The sequence below is a fragment of the Neoarius graeffei genome, chromosome 1 (genome assembly GCF_027579695.1).
Source record: "Neoarius graeffei isolate fNeoGra1 chromosome 1, fNeoGra1.pri, whole genome shotgun sequence".
NCBI classification, from domain to species: domain Eukaryota; kingdom Metazoa; phylum Chordata; class Actinopteri; order Siluriformes; family Ariidae; genus Neoarius; species Neoarius graeffei.
The window spans coordinates 74,070,773-74,093,956 of record NC_083569.1 but is presented as its reverse complement, the minus strand read 5'-3'; the positions used below and the strand labels follow the sequence as shown (position 1 = coordinate 74,093,956).

The window sequence follows — 23,184 nt, the reverse complement described above, 5'->3', positions numbered from 1 at the left end:
TAATAGCACCATTGGAGTCCCCCAGGGGTCGATTTTAGGACCGATTTTATTTAGTCTATATATTAATGGCTTACCTTTGATATGCCCAGAAGTTTACATTCAGATGTATGCAGATGACACAGTTATTTACACACACGCCAAAACGAGTGAACAAGCTGCAACACAACTCACTGCAGCGTTAAATAAAGTGTCTGATTGGCTGACAGTTAACTGTCTTACTCTTAATGTGAGCAAAACCATAGCCATGTATTTTTCCATCAAGAGGCATGACCCAAAACAACAACCCAATATCCTTGTTAAAGGAGAGGTGATAAATACTGTTGATAATTTCAAGTATCTGGGTGTTATCATTGATTCTAACTTAACTTTTAAAAAGCACATAAAAAAGATATCCAAAAATGTCAGAGCTAGTCTAGCTAATTTTAGGCATATCAGGCACCAATTGCCCTTACCTGCTGCTAAACTGTTTTTACATTCTATGATTTTTTTCTCATCTATCTTATTGCTCTACAAGTTGGTCCCAGGTAGGGGTGACTATCTTACAACCTTTAGCCACCCTCTACAAACAGGCTATAAAAGTTATTGATAAAAAACCAAGAAATTACCATCATTGTGCCATCATAACAAAACACAACTTACTAACCTTTGAGAGTTTTATCTGTTTTGCTGATATGTGCTTGATGTGTAAACTTATCCATGATCTTGCACCGCCACCTCTCAAGCAATACATATCACTTTGCAGAGATAAATTAAGGCTACATCCACACGACAACGGCAACGAGATTTTTTTTTTTAGCGGGTAAAAAAAATATCGTGTCCACATGGGCAATGGATCAGTAAAATATCAGGTCCATATGGCAACGCAACGCTTGCTGAAAACGATGCAATACACATGCCATACCTCTACGTGCGCTGTAAGACGGTCCCATCGGAGACACCAGAACAATAGAAGAAGAAGTAGGACACATGCGCATGTAACGGGTTTATTTTTTTCCCTTTTTCAGCTTTTCAGAGATGGCTTCTTCAACTGCGTCTGTGTCCAGTGCGAGACAGGCACATGAGGGTGAGAATAACACGCCGTTGCATGCTCATGCTAAGACCTTGGTCCCAGGCACACTTTCTCACTCGTGGAGTTCCACTTGGTCCCCCACCGGGACGGTGGGAGGTTATCCGGACAGATGCTTCCCTCATGGGTTGGGGTGGAGTCTGGCGTCGGCAAGGTGTGAACGGCACCTGGCCTGCTCCTTGGCGCACGTCCCACATCAACACACTGGAGTTGATGGCGGTGTTTCTGACATTGTGCCACTTTCAGGAAGTGCTACGGGGCAAACATGTATTGGTACGTACAGACAATGTGGCAACTGTTTTCTATATCAATCATCAGGGGGGAACAAGGTCTGTAGCTGCGCTTCAGGTGGCTCACAGTCTCCTAGTATGGGCTCAGGACAACCTCCTTTCTATAAGAGCATCTTATCTACCCGGATGCCTAAACAGTGTGGCAGATGCTCCGTCATGCGGCAAGGTGTCTCAAGGGGATTGGAAACTGCATCCAGACATGGTGGAACAGATCTGGAAAACCTATGGGAGAGCAACTGTGGACCTGTTTGCGAGCAGTCCGACAACTCATTGTTCGACATGGTTTTCCCTGGGAAAAGAAACGGCAGCATTGGGCCAGGATGCTCTGGCCCACGACTGGCCGAGGGCCATCCTTTATGCCTTTCCCCCTCTACCACTGTTGTGGAGGACTCTCTGCCGTGCGCACGATCACAGTCACCATGTGCTATTGATAGCTCCTCATTGGCCATCCAGGCCATGGTTCCAGCTCCTACTGTCACTACTAGTGGGACCCCCTACCTCAACCTCAACCTCCTGTTGAGTTGTGTAGGCAATCACCCATGCCTATGAATCCATGGGACGTACTGTGCCCTCTCCTGTCCGCTGCCATTTGACGCATGCTCAGGCAACATCATGGGCAGCTTTCCAGGGTGTACGACTCTCTGACATTTGTGCTGCTGCAACTTGGTCCAATACATGGACATTTGCCCGGTACTACAGGCTAAATGTTGCATCCATGCTATTGCTGTGTGCAGCTGTTCTTACAGAAGGTGGTGATGCTCTTCTGAATTCCTCATGAGTGGGTTGGTATTCGTCTTCCATTAGTGCTTTCAGCACCACCCTGGCAGTCTGGAGTGAAGGAAATAGAACGCTGGTTACGAATGTAACCGTGGTTCTATGACTAAGTGGAAGACCGCCAGGGTCTTTGGTCACTCGGATTGCGCTAGAATGATCTTGAGGCCAAATGACGTGGGATGTTGCCTTATATAGGCAGGCACGTCATACGTCATGAGATGACAACTTTTGTATGCGACTCTCGAAACGCACAGATGCAAAGATCCTTCCACTAGTGCTTTCAGCACCGCCCTGGCGGTCTTCCACTTAGTCATAGAACCACGGTTACATTTGTAACCAGCGTATTATGACCTTTATATTGCATAAATAAAGCCATTTGGTGAAACTTTGAAGAAGAGATTGTACTGGTTTAAAGTTTTTTACCAAACGTAGTATTATGTATTAGGATAACATGGTCCAAAATGGGCCTCATTAACTAATGAGATCAAACTGTTAGCAAGTTAGAGGCTTTAAACTTTCTCCTGAAATGTTTTCTTTTATTTCTTCTTCCTCAGGGTAGTAAAACTCGCTTTCACTGTGAACACTGTCGTTATCGCTATCCATGCTGTAAAATTAATGCTATTCTCCTGAGAAATGCTGGCAAAAATTTATAAGATTTTTGATAATCTTATAAATAAATCTTATCAAAAAAAGATAAATGTTAACAAAATATTCTACTATGTTTGTTGTTGTGAACGAGTGAGTAGCCAGAGGTCCGCAACCGGGGTCCGTACCATAGGATACGGACTCGCTCGCCAGCCAATCAGAGCACAGGATTTGATGGAAACCACACCACGAAAAAAATAATTACCATTATCAACTTATAGGAAGCGGGCGGCATGGTGGTGTAGTGGTTAGCGCTGTCGCCTCACAGCAAGAAGGTCCGGGTTCGAGCCCCGCGGCCGGCGAGGGCCTTTCTGTGCAGAGTTTGCATGTTCTCCCCGTGTCCGCGTGGGTTTCCTCCGGGTGCTCCGGTTTCCCCCACAGTCCAAAGACATGCAGGTTAGGTTAACTGGTGACTCTAAATTGAGCGTAGGTGTGAATGTGAGTGTGAATGGTTGTCTGTGTCTATGTGTCAGCCCTGTGATGACCTGGTGACTTGTCCAGGGTGTACCCCGCCTTTCACCCGTAGTCAGCTGGGATAGGCTCCAGCTTGCCTGCGACCCTGTAGAACAGGATAAAGCGGCTAGAGATAATGAGATGAGATGAGAACTTATAGGAAGCGCCATATAGGCTTTCATTTGGCACCTTGACCTTGAATTACTTTGAAATCTCAAACTCAAGGTCATGGGTTTTCATAGGACTATAACCTGACTGCTGCTGATTGAGAAATATTACCATTATCAACATATAGGTATAGAATAAGTGCTGCCGGGCGAGGCTTGTTTTGCCTGGCAACGCTTGTTCATATTTTAGCTTCTTCAAAGTGGCCAGCGTTTACCTTGATGACGCTTTGCACACTGTTGGCATTATCTTAACCAGCTTCATGAGGTCGTCACCTGCAATGCTTTTCACTTGACAGGTATGCCTCGTCAAAAGTTAATTAGTGCAATTTCTTGCCTTCTTAACCCCTTGGCTGCCACCCATAATTAATTGTAATGTGCCAGGCATATAGGGATATTCTGATAATCTATCTCTAACTTGTTCAGAACTTTATATTTTTAATATTTGTATAGAAAAATCACAAAAAACACTGTTGTAGAGTAAAAATAACTTTAGTAATCAAAAACAACAGGTCTTGTCAATGAGAACCTGTCCATAAACATGAATTAGTTGTACTTGAAAACACAATGTACACCAAGTAACTGGGTACCATTTTTATGATGTTCTTTGGTATGACCCGACCGTGAATAGAACTCGCGATCGAGAGGCAGACACGCTAACCGCTAGGCCAACTCGCGGTAATGTACCACTGTAAACTAAAAGTAATGTGCCAAGTAAGGTAGATAAGAGGAGGTATTTATGATGAGTTGTGTACGTCATAAGGCACAGCGGTAAAAGATTTCATGACGTATGTGACTCGTCCAAGGGCAATGAAGGGGTTAATGTGTTTGAGATCAAACTAAATTTAAAAAAAAAAAAATCAAAGTCCCTCTCATGCCAAAATCCGGTCTTCCCATGCCCCTTTTCCACCAAAGCAGTTCCAGGGCTGGTTCGGGGCCAGTGCTTAGTTTGGAACCAGGTTTTCTGTTTCCACTGACAAAGAACTGGCTCTGGGGCCAGAAAAACCGGTTCCAGGCTAGCACCAACTCTCTGCTGGGCCAGAGGAAAGAACTGCTTATCTCAGCGGGGGGGCGGAGTTGTTAAGACCAACAACAATAACAAGACCACGAAAGGTCGCCATTTTTAAGCGACGAGAAGCAGCAGCTGTACAAACGCAAAGTCATCCATTATTATTATTGTTGTTGCTGCTGCTTCCGTGTTGTTTTTGCTTCGATATTCACGCCAAGGTTTATGTAAACGTAGCGACGTAACTGATGTATACAACGACGTAACTGACGTATACAGCGACATAATGACGTGGCTTCCCTTAGCACCGCGAGCTATGGAAAAGCAAACTGGTTCTCAGCTGGCTTGCAAGTTGAACGAGTTGTGAACCAGCACCAGCACTGGCCCCGAACCAGCCCTGGAACTGATTTGGTGGAAAAGGGGTACCAGGCAGTCTCCTTTCCCAGTACTAACCAACTCTTAAAGTGCATATTCTGGACCAATTTCATGTTTTTTTATATGAAAGAATGTCCCTTTACACACTCATCCAGAAGGGTAATTTTGCACAAGGCCATCTGTCTACAGCAGAATAAAATAAAATAACAAAACGTGTCTGGAAAAATCCCAAGGGAGTCTGGAGCCAGATTCGTGATGTTACCTGCGGAAGCGCCAGCAGGCTGCGCGAGCTTTGCATGGTTTCAGTGCACAGCCTGTGTAGACCAAGTTTAGCAGCTAGTGATTTTGCATTGAAATATGGAATTGTCACCTGAGTGCAATGTGGAAAATGATGAGTACTAATCCCATCAAGATTGGTGTTGCTACACCCTCCTACGATACATCTGTTAACCATTTTAATAATTACGTGATAACGTTGAAGAAATTTGCAGAAAACCACCAGTTCGTTTCCTCATAAACAAACCAGCGCTGACGTAGGATTCAGAGGGAGGCGTCCCGCACACGACGTCACGAAAATCAATGTTTGCCGGGAAATCCAAATGCCAAGTTTTTTCAAAACTGTTTCGGTTGGCTATTATGGTCTCGACATCAATGTTTTGACCAATAACAATGTAGATGTGGCAGCGGGGGCGTGGCCGAGCAGCGGTCTGTGAATGGAGGGCGGAGTCAGGGAAGGTAAGTAGCAGAATCACTGCACCTGACAGGAATTAACGTGTGTTTGTGTGTCTTCCCCAGTGACCGCGCCCTGTAAGAGGAGAGGGAGAGCAGAGGAAGGGAGCTCTCTCCCCAACCAGAACGCTTGTGTGTGTGTGTGTGTGCATGCGCATGTGTGACTGGGAGGGATTCATTCATTCATTCATTTATTTATTTATTTAATTGAATACTCTCTGCGGTAGCGGCTCTCATCAAGGCACGAGGCACGGAGCGGAGCTCGCCTCGGGGGGTGTGGGGGAATAATGTCCCCTGTCTGGGAGCTGACGGGCCCTGGCAGCGCTGGTTCGTTCAGGAGAGGGCAGGGGTCGCTGGCTATCAAGTCTGGGGAGGCTGGGACCTCCCCTGCCCGAGTTACGAGCGTGCAAAGTCGGGCCGGAGCCGACGTTGGAAACAAAACTGATGCGGAGCACTGTGCTACGCCTCAGGGCGAATTACGTCCCGTGGCGTGGAGCTAGCCCGCCCTGGCAGCGCTGGTTCCTTTGGGAGGGGGCAGAGGTTGCTGGCTGCCAAGTCTGGGGAGGCTGGGACCTCCCCTACCCGAGTTACGAGCGTGCAAAGTCGGGCTGGAGCTGCCGTTGGAAACGAAACTGATGCGGAGCACTGCGCCGCGCCTCGGGACAAATTACTGTATGTCTCTCTCCTCGCGCTTTCTTCCCGTGGGCGGTCGCAAGCCAAGATGGGCGAGGCCATGAATACTAATTTTCGAAGTGACGTAACTTCATATGGCTTTTTCTGATCTGCTCGTTTTTCCAACTATTTTCTTTCATAAGCTAATACAGGGAATGGGGGTAGAATTACATTTTCACATGCAGCATGCATATGCAACTCGGAGTGAACTATGGTATTTCAAAAAGAGCCAGTATTAAACGTTTTTGGTGGAAGGGCACCTTTAATAAAAATAAAGAAAAACCATTGAATTAGAAGGTATGTCCAAACCTTTGACTGGTCCTGTATGTGGTCAGGCACTATTGACAGATGAAAGGATAGAGGGCAGTTAACACAAATGGTACATGGTAAAAGCTATATTTTGTAAGACCTGCACTCAGTTTTTACTGCACCTGATAGACTCATAGCAGTGCCAAATAAAAACACTAGCATGCCACTACCGGCGGTAAGCCTATGGTGGTCTGTTTCCACTGATGTATGGTGTACTGGTGGGATTTTACCTGATAAAATGGACATAGTATTGGCTCAAGGTACAGCTGCCTTATAAACTCTCAGTGCATAATAATTTGTCAGAATATGATAGTGTTTCATTTATTACAGATCTTGCTTGTACTGTCGTTAATGATACTGATAACAGATCATATCAGCACTTCTGTGGAATTGTTATTATAACATCCGCCTTTTCATAATAATCATCAGCGTTTGAGGCATAGACCAAGGCGGTCTACACACGCAGAACCATTAGAGAACTCATCTTCAGGGTCAGCATGAACTAACATTGCCAGATGTTAACAGTAATATTATGAGCTGAATGAGCCACAGTGGAAAGCTGACAATGGCAGCAGAGAAAATCTGTATCAAGGTGATAATGAACCTTCTTCCTTATTATCCCTGAGAGAGAGATTCAGACAGTTATTTACTATGTTTTGCCAATATTCTAATCCTAATACAATAATTTCTGACACATTTCAAATTTGATTTGATCGAAGAGACCGATGAAAAACAGGAAAAGAAAGAGAGAAACACACATGTTTTGTGCTTGGATTCTGGGATTTGGTGTACAAGCATTACAATGGCGGTGTGAAGATTCTCCCTGACTGTCAATTATTCATGGATTCCACATGGGAAGTGAGAGTCAATAGCTGATTTTTATTGCCTCCTTTCGAAACAGTAAAATAGCAGTGAAAAGCGCAGCTGCAAAACAATCTTCCGTGAAATGAAAGGAAACATCTAATCCTGGCTTATGTTGATGAGCACATGGCATCCTAAACCCACTCAAGGACATAGAGAATGGGCATACTGTGACAGTCATTGAGTGGTTTGTGTGTGTATCTGTGTGCATGTTTCTTAGCCCCTTAGTATCTTGTTAGTGCACCTGTGTATGTTGATATCTCAGTATGCATGGAATTCTCTCAGACCTCAAAAATATTTCTGGACACAGTTGATCCATCCATCCATCCATCCATTATCGATACCACTTATCTGTCAGGGTCACAGGGAAGTTGACGTCATGCAAGAGGTGGCGTACACCCTGGGCAAGTCACCAATCTATGGCAGGGCTAACACAGAAACACACAACCATTCACACTCATATTCACACCTATGGGCAATTTAGAGTAGTCAGTTGGCCTTATCCACATGTCTTTAGACTGTGGGAGGAAACCGGAGCATTCATCGCTCCTGTGGAGGACGGCCCCATATGGACAGTTGAAAGTTACACCTGGAGGACGCTCTGGACACTTACAGTAATGCTTTTATGGCTGAGGACTACAGCTGACTTGCTAACTTTAGGACTGCAGTCATCATGAACAGTTTTGCACTCAAGTTTCCATCAGTTGAAGAGTTTATAACATCAATGAAACTGACTTCATGTTAAAACTGTTAATGTTATAGTCATGTTGTCTGTTGTCGCCCAAATGAGGATGGGTTCCCTGTTGAGGCTGGTTCCTCTCAAGGTTTCTTCCTCATGTCGTCTGAGGGAGTTTTTCCTTGCCACCGTCGCCACAGGCTTGCTCATTGGGGATAGATTAGGGATAAATGTTTAAAGTCGTTCAAATTCTGTAAAGTCAAGTTTATTTGTATAGCGCTTTTAACAATAAACATTGTCGCAAAGCAGCTTTATAGAATTTGAACGACTTAAAATATGAGCTAATTTTATCCCTAATCTATCCCCAATGAGCACGCCTGTGGCGACGGTGGCAAGGAAAAACTCCCTCAGATGACATGAGGAAAAAACCTCGAGAGGAACCAGACTCAAAAGGGAACCCATCCCCATTCGGGCAACAACAGACAACATTAACAGTCCTAACATAAAGTCAGCTTTGTTGATGCTATAAACCCCCCACCGACGGAAACCCGAGCGTAAAACCATTCACAACAGCTGTAGTCCCAAAGTCAGCAAGTCAACTGCAGTCCCAAAGTCAGCAAGTCAACTGCAGTCCCAAAGTCAGCAAGTCAACTGCAGTCCCCAGCCACAAAAGCACCACTGCAAGAGTCCAGAGCGTCCTCCAGGCGTGACCCCCAACTGTCCACATGGGGCCGCCCTCCACAGGAGCGATGCGATGAGACTCCAACCAGACACAGGGCACCAGGATGGATCAGGCAGGTCCGAGAAGCAGAAGAGGTCAGCATCTCGATCCCAGGACCGACATGTAACTCAGAGGGACAGATTGGGGGAGAGAGGGAAAACACAGGTTGTTAGGTATGCCCAATGTCACCTGAATAAGTAGGAACAGTATACATATTGCACTGAGTACAAGCAGGGACTCCGGCAACTAACTATGACAGCATAACTAAAAGGGGAGAGCCAGAAGGTAGCACAGGCATGAGGGAGCCCCGGGACATAAAGCAGCAGCCACTACACCGTCAACAAACTCGAGTGAGCAAGCGAGTGGGGACTGACAGCATCCATACATCCCAGTTTACCAAAACACTATGTCTGAGGACCCTCCAGATCTACACCTTTACCTCATAAACACCATTAACACAAGGCTTGACTAAACAGATATGTTTTCAGCCTAGACTTAAACGCTGAGACTGTCTGATTCCTGAACATTACTTGGAAGGCTGTTCCATAACTGTGGGGCTTTGTAAGAATAGGCTCCGCCCCCTGATGTAGCCTTCACTATACAAGGCACCAGCAGATAGCCTGCACCTTTTAGGCGTGGTGGGTCATAGAGGACCAGAAGTTCACTCAGGTACTGTGGTGCGAGACCATTCACTGCTTTAACGGTCAATAGTAGTACTTCATAATCAATACGAAATTTGATTAAAGCTGCTTTGAGACAATGTCTATTGTTAAAAGCGCTATAGAAATGACTTGACTTGACTTGACTTGGAGCACCTAGAGGAAACCCACGCAGGCACAGGGAGAATATAAGCTCCACACAGAAAGGTCCCAGTTGGGCACCTAGTCCAAACCCAGGACCTGCTTGCTGTGAGGCAGCAGTGCTGACCAAGGCATTACCGTACTGCGTGTACATAGATAATTATGTTTTAATTCTCTATATAGATTAATACAATATTAAACAATGCTTGTGACACTAGGGATCCAAAGTTACTGTAAATTGTACAACCAAACATCTGGTTGCTAAATTAAAGGAACAGCATGACAAAACACAGCAGATTATCGAAAGTTATAGTTACTATTTCTTGGTCTACCAGTTGGTCCTTATACCGTATGCTCTTGAAACAGAGTGAGTAAAAGTGAGCACTATCTTCTATAGGTGCTATATGACGCTGACCACAGCATTACATCTGCACCGCGGTGGCTCTCCCAAAGGTCCTGCAGGGACAGGCAAGACTGAGACAGTGAAAGACCTGGGCAAAGCTCTGGGCATATATGTCATCGTGATCAACTGTTCTGATGGTCTGGACTTCAAATCCATGGGGCGCATGTATTCCGGTCTTGCTCAGGTTCATGTTCTAAATATGCAATAAATACTTTAGAAGCATTTTTTTTTAATTTAACATAACATAATGGATAATACATAAGGAATTATAAGGCATATAATATAATGAAGTTTACAGATGATGTACTGAATGAGAGTGTGTCTGTTTCCAGACAGGGGCATGGGGTTGTTTTGATGAGTTTAATCGCATTAATATTGAAGTGCTGTCAGTAGTGGCACAGCAGATCCTATCCATCCTCTCCGCACTGTCTGCTGGAGCCATCAACTTCTTGTTTGAGGGCTGGGAGATCTGCCTGGTCCATTCCTGTGGCATTTTCATCACTATGAATCCTGGTACGTATTGCTCAGTGAGACTTTTTTTCTCCAGTTGAGTATTAGAACATTGCACACTAATATATATCTGTATTTGTGTGTGTGCGCGTGTGTCCTCTAGGTTATGCTGGTCGTTCTGAATTGCCTGATAATCTGAAGTCCATGTTTAGGCCAATCTCGATGGTGGTGCCTGACTCAACCCTGATTGCTGAGATCACTCTGTTTGGAGAAGGCTTCAGCAACTGCAAGGTGCTGCACTTTCACACTTTCAGCACGCACAAGCATGTTACTAGGATGATCAAGTATTGACCAAAACGTTTGTGTAGTCAATTTAAAGCCTAAATTTAACCCTCAGTGTACTTCTAAACCAGGGAAGACTCAGGGTTGTTGTTTTTTTTTGAATGAATGAGAAACATGAAACAGGTATGTATGTGTATACGTACATATATATAAAAGTCCCTTCCATGCAAGGATCTGGTCTACCTAGGCAGTCTCCTGTCCCAGTACTCACCAGTTCTTTGAGGTGTATGGGTGCGGCGCCGATCTCCATTTCAATAGCCCTCGGCCTCTCGTCTTTACAGCTAGGATTACAGTGGGGGGCTAGTCCTCTGGCAACCACAAGAGTTTGACTTCACTACTCGCATCTGTAGTGCAGCATGCCTTGCCAGATGGCAGTAGATACCATTTTTATGATGGTCTTTGGTATGACCCGACTGCGAGTAGAACTCGCGATCTCCCGGTCGAGAGGCGGACACGCTAACCACTAGGCCAACTCGTGGTATATATTATATATTCTATCCACATTCACTGGATATGAGCAATCATGCTCTCTGATTGGCTACTCCACTACTAGGCTATCAGCTCATATACCGTGAGTAGAGAAAAACAAAATATCAGAGTGCATCAAGTCAGACATATCACTTTATCAAGTATTTAAAAGAAATAGAAATAGGTAAAAGAATAGAGGAGGTTTTTTTTCACCCCCAATAGTTCCTGTTCCACACTCCAGTCCAGTCGGTGGTGGTAATGCACCTTTAAGGTGGTTTGCCAACCGCCAAAAAAACCTAAAGAAGAAGAAGAAGAAAATGGCGAGCGTTTTACTGAACCAACTGAGGATGAAATAAAAACTCTATGCAAAAAGAAAATCCCACAAAATACAAAAAAAGCAACAAAATATGGAATAAAAGAATTTGATGGTAAGAACATTATCTTTTTTTATTTTTCAAGAATTATTATGAAAGCATTTTTCACAAATTGCTCTTGTCATTTCACCAGTTTGGTTACATTCTAAGCAGAAATGATTTTGCTGGACATTTTGGATAAAGTTGTTATTTATCGAATTTGCAAAAAATAAAAATGCTCTGTTTCTCAAAATCCAGTGAATGTGGATAGAATAAAACAGTTATTCCACTCAATCTCGTTCTACATGGATTATAGCCAACATGGCGCTACGTGCCTCGTCGGCTATCAGCTCATGTACGACTCGATTTCATGGAATAACTATTGAATATACATTATAAACTATATATATACACACACACACACACACACACACACACACACACACAATGCACACAATGGTGCTTGAAAGTTTGTGAACCCTTTAGAATGTTCTATATTTCTGCATAAATATGACCTAAAACATCATCAGATTTTCACACAAGTCCTAAAAGTAGATAAAGAGAACCCAGTTAAACAAATGAGACAAAAATATTATACTTGGTCATTTATTTATTGAGGAAAATGATCCAATATTACATATCTGTGAGTGGCAAAAGTATGTGAACCTTTGCTTTCAGTATCTGGTGTGATCCCCTTGTGCAGCAATAACTGCAACTAAACGTTTGCGGTAACTGTTGATCAGTCCTGCACACCGGCTTGGAGGAATTTTAGCCCATTCCTCCGTACAGAACAGCTTCAACTCTGGGATGTTGGTGGGTTTCCTCACATGAACTGCTCGCTTCAGGTTAGAGCTGTGCAATATATCGTATTTTTATCACGATATCGATATTGGTGTCAAACGATATCAAAATTCATAATATCGATATGAAACGATTTTTTGTCATTTGTCGAAAGGGACGTGCACAATATTTCTACAATGGCAATAAAACAACAATAACATTGACGTGACAGTAAGGTAAAACGAACCCTTCTGTCCCCTAAGGCACACCGTAGCCTTGCATACGTCATCCATTCTACTCCCGCGATATCTCCGCAACAGTAAAAAATCAGTTCTTCTGTTTTCATACGTGTCGGGTGATTTGATATATTGATTTCTTAATATGTTGTTTGATTTGCTTGCTAACAGTTATAATAATACAATTAACATATATTTACGTCATATTTTTGGATGTGGGACTGGGTAATGTAAAAATGGCATCTACGGAAGAAAACAAGCACAACAATATTAGCACATATCCAGCTTGCTAGCTGTGTTAGATGTGTTAAACTGTGTGGATTTAAGTGGAATAATTGCGAGTCGTCCTGTGGTCAAGGCAGCGTTTTAAGGTAAGGCAATTTGGTTATTAATGTTGCCCGCCGCGGCATGTTTACTTGGGTTCATTTGATTTTGACTTGTGCATCTGCAGCTAGCATCATGCTTTGAAGTAGGTTCTGCTAAGGACGGGTTTATTGCGCGATGTAGACGGACTCAGATGTAATTACATTGTTTTTAAAATTCCGTGCGCTTAAAACGGTGTCCCCCTGCTAATCATGTAGCCCTAATCATGTGTTGCTTTTACTTTTCTTAATGGCGAGTGAAATATCTCTGCAAATGGTATTTCAATGCTGACATGCCAAAAAGATAGCGGAGTCCACATTTGGAAGATGAAGGAAGAGAAGCCTATTTTCATGTATGTTAATTCTTAAGGACTTGTCTCTATATTGTGCGTGTTTAATGTTGGTGTCTTAACAACACACAAGCTTACGTTGTAGTGTGTGTGTGTGTGAGAGAGAGATTTTATCCTTGGCTGGCTACGAGCCAGTGTGGACGTTACGCAGTAATCACTGGTAATACCAGCGCTGGCTCCATCCTCTGTGATCGGAAATGTTGAGTGAGGAGAACGTGAGCCTTGTGCAGGCTATAGGACCTATGCAAAGTACGCGCTTGCACAGTAAATAGTTTAAGTAAAAGGCGTTTCAGGGTACAACGGGAAGGGTTGACAGGTAGCCTATGAGGCCTGTACTATAAAAATGTGGCCCGGTGCCTCAGGTGTTGATGATCAGGGCTTTAAAAAAAGGTGTATAAATATCGTTTTAAAAATCGCGATATCGATATTTACTGAAAAAATCGTGATATTGATTTTTTCCAATATCGAGCAGCCCTACTTCAGGTCCTTCCATAACATTTCCATTAGATTAAGGTCAGGACTTTGACTTGGCCATTCCAAAACATTAACTTTATTCTTCTTTAACCATTCTTTGGTAGAATGACTTGTGTGCTTAGGGTCGTTGTCTTGCTGCATGACCCACCTTCTCTTGAGATTCAGTTCATGGACAGATGTCCTGACATTTTCCTTTAGAATTCACTGGTATAATTCAGAATTCATTGTTCCATCAATAATGGCAAGCCGTCCTGGCCCAGATGCAGCAAAACAGACCCAAACCATGATACTACCACCACCATGTTTCACAGATGGGATCAGGTTCTTATGCTGGAATGCAGTGTTTTCCTTTCTCTAAATATAATGCTTCTCATTTAAACCAAAAAGTTCTATTTTGGTCTCATCCGTCCACAAATCTGAAAATCTGCTGATGTTTTAGGTCATATTTATGCAGAAATATAGAAAATTCTAAAGGGTTCACAAGCTTTCAAGCACCACTGTGTGTGTGTGTGTGTGTGTGTGTGTGTGTGTGTGTGTGTGTGTGTGTGTGTGTGTGTGTGTATATACGCACACAGTCGGGCAAAAAAGTATTTAGTCAGCCACCAATTGTGCAAGTTCTCCCACCTAAAAAGATGAGAGAGGCCTGTAATTTTCATCATAGGTACACTTCAACTATGAGAGACAGAATGGGGGGAAAGAATCCAGGAAATCACATTGTAGGATTTTTAATGAATTAATTGGTAAATTCCTCTGTAAAATAAGTATTTGGTCACCTACAAACAAGCAAGATTTCTGGCTCTCACAGACCTGTAACTTCTTCTTTAAGAGGCTCCTCTGTCCTCCACTCGTTACCTGTATTAATAGCACCTGTTTGAACTCGTTATCAGTATAAAAGACACCTGTCCACAACCTCAAACAGTCACACTCCAAACTCCACTATGGCCAAGACCAAAGAGCTGTCAAAGGACACCAGAAACAAAATTGTAGACCTGCACCAGGCTGGGAAGACTGAATCTGCAATAGGTAAGCAGCTTGGTGTGAAGAAATCAACTGTGGGAGCAATTATTAGAAAATGGAAGACATACAAGACCACTGATAATCTCCCTCGATCTGGGGCTCCACGCAAGATCTCACCCCATGGGGTCAAAATGATCACAAGAACGGTGGGCAAAAATCCCAGAACCACATGGGGGGACCTAGTGAATGATCTGCAGAGAGCTGGGACCAAAGTAACAAAGACTACCATCAGTAACACACTACGCCGCCAGGGACTCAAATCCTGCAGTGCCAGACGTGTCCCCCTGCTTAAGCCAGTACATGTCCAGGCCCGTCTGAAGTTTGCTAGAGAGCATTTGGATGATCCAGAAGAGGATTGGGAGAATGTCATATGGTCAGATGAAACCAAAATAGAACTTTTTGGTAAAAACTCACCTTATCATGTTTGGAGGAGAAAGAATGCTGAGTTGCAGCCAAAGAACACCATACCTACTGTGAAGCATGGGGGTGGAAACATCATGCTTTGGAGCTGTTTTTCTGCAAAGGGACCAGGACGACTGATCCGTGTAAAGGAAAGAATGAATGAGGCCATGTATCGTGAGATTTTGAGTGAAAACCTCCTTCCATCAGCAAGGGCATTGAAGATGAAACATGGCTGGGTCTTTCAGCATGACAATGATCCCAAACACACCACCCGGGCAACGAAGGAGTGGCTTTGTAAGAAGCATTTCAAGGTCCTGGAGTGGCCTAGCCAGTCTCCAGATCTCAACCCCATAGAAAATCTTTGGAGGGAGTTGAAAGTCCGTGTTGCCCAGCGACAGCCCCAAAACATCACTGCTCTAGAGGAGATCTGCATGGAGGAATGGGCCAAAATACCAGCAACAGTGTGTGAAAACCTTGTGAAGACTTACAGAAAACGTTTGACCTCTGTCATTGCCAACAAAGGGTATATAACAAAGTATTGAGATGAACTTTTGTTATTGACCAAATACTTATTTTCCACCATAATTTGCAAATAAATTATTTAAAAATCAGACAGTGTGATTTTCTGGATTTTTTTTTCTCATTTTGTCTCTCAAAGTTGAGGTATACCTATGATGAAAATTACAGGCCTCTCTCATCTTTTTAAGTGGGAGAACTTGCACAATTGGTGACTGACTAAATACTTTTTTGCCCCACTGTATGTATTATATATATATATATATATGAGTGATTCCACGCTTATGGGTACTGAAATGGGGACATGAACTTATTCACCTAAAACCATTTCTTTTTTTACCATCAGGTCACAAAACATGTAATCTTTAATGAATGATATGTTAAAAGATAACTTTAATTTTCTGAGATGTAATAAAAACATTTATATGCCAAAGTCAAGCCTATGAGTTCCAAAATGATGTCTGTTACATTACTTCTGTTACGATTGTCCATCTCGCGTCTGTTACAAATTAATTACAATCTAGCTATATACCATGTTAATCTTATTGAAAGAATGTGTATGTTTATTCTACTACACATGTTTATTAATTATATTTGATAAAACATCACCTTCCTATCTTTCAAAAAGTAATTCTACATTGTTAAAATTGAGAATATATATGTCCACAACACTTCTGTTACGTTCTGACTTTGGCATATAAATATGTTTTTATTACATCTCAGAAAATTAAAGTTATCTTTTAACATATCATTCATTAAAGATTACGTTTTGTGACCTGATGGTAAAAAAAAGAAATGGTTTTAGGTGAATTTTTAAAAATAAGTTCATGTCCCCATTTCAGTAGCCATAAGCGTGGAATCACTCATATATATATATATATATATATATATATATATTAGAATTTTGTGAAAAAGTTCAATATTTTCCATCAGTTATTTAAGAAAGTGAAAATGTTGTATATTATAGACTCATTACACATAAACTCAAATGTTTCAAGCATTTTTCTATTTTAATTTTAATCAGTATGGCATACAGTACAAAAACATAAAAAAACCCATCTCAAAATATTAGAATATTTCATTTCGAGTTTGAGTAAAACAGTATGAACACAGTGTATCTCTCGGTCTAGTTCAGTACGCACAACCACAATCATGAGGAAGACTGCTGACTTGACTGTTGTCCAGAAGATGATCACTGATGCCCTCCACAAGGAAGGTAAGCCACAAAAGGTCATTGCTGAAAAGGGTGGCTGGAAAATGTGCACAAGCAACTGGGATGGCCGCAGTCTTGAGAGGATTGTCAAGAAAAGTTGATTCAAGAACTTGGGAGAGCTTCACAAGGAGTGGACTGAGGCTGGTGTCAGTGTATCAAGACCCATCACGAACAGACATCTTCAAGAAAGGGGATACAACTTTTGCATTCCTAATATCAAGCTACTCCTGAGCCAGAGACAATGTCAGAAGTGTCTTATCTGGGCTAAGGAGAGAAAGAAATGGACTGTTGCTCAGTGGTCCAAAGTCCTCTTTTCAGATGAAAGTACATTTTGCATTTAATTTGGAAATCACGGTTCTAGAGTCTGGAGGAAGAGTGGAGAGGCACAGAATCCAAGGTGTTTGAAGCCCAGTGTGAAGTTTCCACAGTCTGTGATGATTTGGGTTGCCATGTCATCTGCTGGTGTTGGTCCACTGTATTTTATCAAGTCCAAAGTCAACACAGCCATCTACCAGGAGATTTTAGAGCACTTCATGCTTCCATCTGCTGACGAGCTTTTTGGAGATGCTGATTTCCTTTTCCAGCAGGACTTACCACCTACCCACAGTGCCAAAACTACTACCAAATGTTTTGCTGACCATGATACGACTGTGTTTGATTGGCCAGCCAACTTGCCTGACCTGAACCCCATAGAGAATCTATGGGGTATTGTCAAGAGGAAGATGAGAAACACCCGACCCAAAAATACAGATACGCTGAAGGCCACTATCAAAGCAACCTGGGCTTCAATAACACCTCAGCAGTGCCACAGACTGATCACCTCCATGCCACACCACACTGATACAGTAATTCATGGTAAAGGAGCCCCAACCAAGTATTGAGTGTATAAATGAATATACTTTTCAGAAGTTGGACATTTCTGTATTGTAAATCCTTTTTTGATTGATCTTAGGGAATATTCTAATAATTTGAGATACTGGATTTCTGATTTTCATGAGCTATAAGCCATAATCATCAAAATTAAAACAAAAAAGGCTTTAAATATTTCACTTTACATGTAATGAATATAGAATATATGAAAGTTTACCTTTTTGAATTAAATTATGAAAAAAAAGGAACTTTTTCATGGTATTCTAATTTTTTGAGATGCACTAGTATATATAGAAGTGCATCTTTCATAATTAACTCACCATCAACAGAAACCCTTCTTTTACGCAGCTCTTCTGGTATTTTGTCCCAAGGTTTGTTATTAATATCTTAGAGTCAGAAATGCACATTAACCTTTAAGGAGTGTTTGTGCATTCTGATGACCTGCTGAGATTAACTGAGTGTGAGTTGTGTCTTTCAGTCCGAATGCATTTGCAAACTACACTGTGCTGAAAATATTTGTTTTCTACCAATAAATTTATTCGTGATTTGCCAAGTGATATATTCATAAAGCTTTTTTTTTTATTGGTTAAAAAAAAACTTAAATGCTTGTTTGAAAAATCTCCCTGTAGACACTGATTGTTTCAGCCACGTTTGTGCTGAAAATAACTCCAGGTTGTCACAGGCCTTCACAACGGTAGCAATTACTATCATCCTTAATAATGTAGAATAGGTGGTTGATGCGAGCAATCGTCAACCAGTAGTGACCACCTCCTTGATCTTATTATAGGTGCTAAAAGCCTCTTCGGCTGGTTACAAAATTGTGACAGTCCATTTTCACACCAGAATACGGTTCGTGAGGCTGCAAAATGACAGTCGATATGACATATTAGATATGAGAAAAAAAATATAGAAAGGTATTTAGTGGTTGTTCCTACCTTTCTTTGCTTGGACATGTGGTACAGGTTCAAAATTACAGTATGTGTACAAATATACATATACAGATCTTCACAAAAGAAAGCCTCCTTTCTTTACCCCATGAATAATAATTATAATAAATGAAACATTGGTATATTGTAACTTACGATTCTGTGTCTAACTGTAAAGCACTTTTATATTTTATGAATTTTAGCGAGCTCATTAGGATAGATCAGATATATAACTTTGGAGAAAAGGTGAATATGGCACATTATTCTATCCACATTCACTGGATATGAGCAATCACATGCTCTGTTTGGCTACTCTACTACTAGGATATCAGCTCATATACGGTGAGTAGAGAAAAACAAAATGGCGGAGTGTGTTGTTGAACCAGTTGAGGATTAAATTAAAACTCTACTCGAAAACAAAACCCCAAAAAATACCGAAAAAAGCAACAAAATATGTAATAAAAACATTTGATGATAAGCACGTATCTTTTTAAAAAAATTTTCAAGAATTATTATTATTATTGCATTTTTCACAAATTGGGCGCTGTGTGAGACGGCTGCCTCTCCAGTAGCTCTGTAGTTTTTAGCTCTTAAAACCTCTTTTTTCCACCTTTTTTTTTTACTTTTCTGCTCTTCTTACGAAGACAGTGTTTTTTATTATATAACATGGATATATTTAACTTTAACACGCAACCAGGAGCCAGTTTTCTCACTTATTCGAGAGAGGAGCTGCTGGCCCTGAAAACAATGGGACGAGCCGGGATACGACACCCCATCCCGGCTGAGCTGAGGAGGAAACCCAGGGGCTGCAAGGCTGGAGCTAAGCTAAAGGCTAGGCTAGCGGACAACCTGCAGCGCTACAAACCATCCATTCCCTCCGTTATCATGGGGAATGTGAACTCGCTGCCGAATAAAGTCGACGAGCTTTCCGCTCTGAACAACCAGTGGAATTACCGGGAGAGCAGCTTATTTATCTTTACGGAGACATGGCTAACACACCTTGTACCGGATGCTAACGTGGACCTGCGGGGATTCACTACTGTGAGAGCCGACAGAGACACTAACACATGCGGGAAAAGCAAAGGTGGGGGACTCATCATTTATGTTAACAACCGCTGGTGTAACCCGGGACATATCTTCGTAAAGACAGTTTTATGTTGCCCGGACTTGGAGCTGCTAGCGGTTAGCCTGCGGCCATATTATCTGCTGAGGGAGTTCAGTCACGTGATCACCATCTGTGTTTACATCCCTCCGAGGGCAGATGCAGCCGCTGCATGTGAGAGGATTTACTCTGTCACAGCAAGGCTGCAGACACAGCACCCTGAGGCATTTATCATCATTTCTGGGGACTTTAATCACGCTACTTTGGACTCTACTTTGGCTGCTTTCTACCACGCTGTAGACCAGGGGTGGGCAATTATTTTTTCCATGGGGCCACATGAGAAACAGAAAATTTTGTGGAGGGCCGGACCAAAAGGCTGAACTAAATTCTGCATAATATTAATTGTATTTCTTTATATAAAGCAGTAAATAACATTGTTTTTACAAGCTGCTAAGACTGGTAAGAGTCTGGAAAAAACAAGGTTGCCTTACAAAAAATGTCATTTATTCAATCAAATTTCCCAAAACAATGGTTAACAAAATGTGAACGTTTGTACCATTTTTTTTCAGTCACATTCACCCCAAAACACAATAAAGACATCACAATATTGTCTTTCTACTCCAAATATCAAGCAAGATACATCATATTATAATAATGATGCCCACATTTGTAGTTTAATCACCTCATTTGGTGCTTTTCACCAGAGATCGGCTCCGGCGCCTGCTGGTGACGTCACACGATGTGATTGGCTGGACCGTTTGAAGGATAACGTATAAGTTTGTGGTTGCTCTGGACAAATTACGGAAGTAGTTATCGCGGGATTAGGTTTCGTGGGATTTCATGTCATTTTCATGACACGCGCATTGCGTTTTTGTTGAACACAACTTCAAAATAAAAGCAATGCACAGTCAGTCCATGCATGAGGTAAAATTAGAAAATACGTTTATTTTGTAATTTCTAATTAACCTTACGCGGGCCGGTCAGAATGAACCAAAGGGCCGGATGCGGCCCGCAGGCCGTAAAATGCCCAGGTCTGCTGTAGACTGTCCAACAAGGAACAACAAGACAATTGACTTGCTGTATGCTAATGGGAGGGATGCATACAGAGTCACACCCCTCCCCCAACTAGGGAAGTCTGACCACAACCTGGTTTGTCTACAGCCGAAGTACAGTACACCCCCCTGGTTTAAAGGCAACAACTAGCTCCATCAGGAGGTGGTCCCCTGAAATGGAAGATGCCCTCAGATGTCCCTTTTCCACCAAAGCAGTTCCAGGGCTGGTTCGGGGCCAGTGCTTAGTTTGTAACCAGGTTTTCTGTTTCCACTGACAAAGAACTGGCTCTGGGGCCAGAAAAACCAGTTCCAGGCTAGCACCAACTCTCTGCTGGGCCAGAGGAAAGAACCGCTTACGTCAGCGGGGGGGGGGGGGGGGGGGGGGGGGCGGAGTTGTTAAGACTGACAGCAATAACAAGACCGCGAAAGATCGCCATTTTTAAGCGACAAGAAGCAGCAGCTGTACAAACGCGAAGTCATCCATTATTATTGTTGTTGTTGCTGCTGCTTCTTCCGTGTTTTTGCTTCGATATTCGCGCCAAGGTTTATGCAAACGTAGCGACGTAACTGACGTATACAGCGACGTAATGACGTGGCTTCCCTTAGCATCGTGAGCTATGGAAAAGCAAACTGGTTCTCAGCTGGCTCGAAAGTTGAACGAGTTGTGAACCAGCACCAGCACTGGCCCCGAACCAGCCCTGGAACTGATTTGGTGGAAAAGGGGTAAGAGACTGTTATGACATCACGGACTGGGATGTGCTGCTTAGCCCACACTGTGAGGACATAGAGGGGCTGACACACTGTCTGACGGATTACCTCAACTTCTGTGCAGACGTGGTCTCCCCCGCTAAGACTGTACGGACCGTAATCTAAATTAATACTGTCATTTTGCTGGTTTGTTTACATCAACAAAACTGACTTCATGTTAAAACTGTTAATGTTATAGTCATGTTGTCTGTTGTTGCCCAAATGAGGATGGGTTCCCTTTTGAGTCTGGTTCCCCTCGAGGTTTCTTCCTCATGTCGTCTGAGGGAGTTTTTCCTTGCCATCGTCGCCACAGGCTGCTCATTGGGGATAGATTAGGGATAAAATTAGCTCATGTTTTAAGTCGTTCAAATTCTGTAAAAATTTTTTCTGTAAAAATTATTTGCGATAATGTTTATTGTTAAAAGCGCTATACAAATAAACTTGACTTGACATTCAAAGCGGAAATGGTTTTGTCAGATGCTTTGTATAAAGTTATTTATTGAATTTGCAAAAAATAAAAATGCTCTGTTTCTCAATATCCAGTGAATGTGGATAGAATAGTGCTGTTATTCCACTCAATCTCATCGTACATGGCTTATAGCCGCTATCAGTACGTTCATGTACGACTTGATTTCGTGGAATAACTGTTAATTATATCCCTCATCAAAAAATTCTCATGCAGGGATTGGCCAAGGATGGATCACGTGACAAAATAGTTCCAATGTGATAAAGCAATGTGTCTCATGACATCAAAAAACAAAACAAAAAAACGAATATGGTGTGAGTCCGTCATGGTATATCCTGGATATACCATGAACTGACGTCATGCTTTTAAGCTATATAGCCGACTCAAGTCAGAGCTGTGGCTCCACGAGCATGTCTGTGTGTAGATCTACATATCATGGTCATGCCTAGCGAGGCAGGCGGTAGCACGGTACATTGCACATGCGCAGGTCAACGGTCACTCCAGTTGTATGGTAAATGTTTAGAACAAATAACTATAAAAACACAGTGTTTGGTCCTGTAAATATGTTCTAGTTTGTTGGAATGGTTTTTTTTGCCATTTGGATTGTTTAGATTTTTGTGCTCATGTACAGTTTGGAATTTTGGATAGTCTTTTTCAATTTGGATATTTCGACACTCGCATAGTAGAGCAGGACAAAGACGGTGAGTTAGACCTCTAATTTTTATTTTTTTCAGATTTATTTCTAATTATTTGTAGTTAACAGGCTTGTCGTACTTGAGTCCGACGAGTGCCCCAATTTAAAGACTTGTGACTCAACTCGGACTTGAGCACTGATGACTCGGACTCATGCATTACCTGCATTAGGACTTGGAAAATGGAGACGAGGACTCGGATTTTTTCTTAATTTTTTTTGTAACATGCCATGATAATTTGGCATAAGATATTTATATCTACATTAATTTTGTACTAATTTCGTGTAAGACTGTCACACCTGCACACCTTGGCGTGTGCATCAGATAGATTCTCGGGCGTGCTCCGGACAGCGCGCGTGCCAAGCGGACTCTCGCGTGCGCACGCCGTAAACGACTCGCACCTGCACAGGATTAAGGCGCAA

The 23,184-nt window shown here is 42.5% G+C and overlaps 1 protein-coding gene across 1 annotated transcript in view; it reads left to right on the top strand.

The window, feature by feature from the left end:
- Positions 1 to 23,184, top strand: part of dnah2 (dynein, axonemal, heavy chain 2) — a 432,951-nt gene that overhangs the window by 273,041 nt on the left and 136,726 nt on the right. The window contains exons 37-39 of the mRNA XM_060919614.1: positions 9,939 to 10,128; positions 10,277 to 10,457; positions 10,558 to 10,685. Of these exons, the coding sequence (XP_060775597.1) occupies positions 9,939 to 10,128; positions 10,277 to 10,457; positions 10,558 to 10,685 (499 nt within the window). The remainder of the gene's footprint in view (positions 1 to 9,938; positions 10,129 to 10,276; positions 10,458 to 10,557; positions 10,686 to 23,184) is intronic.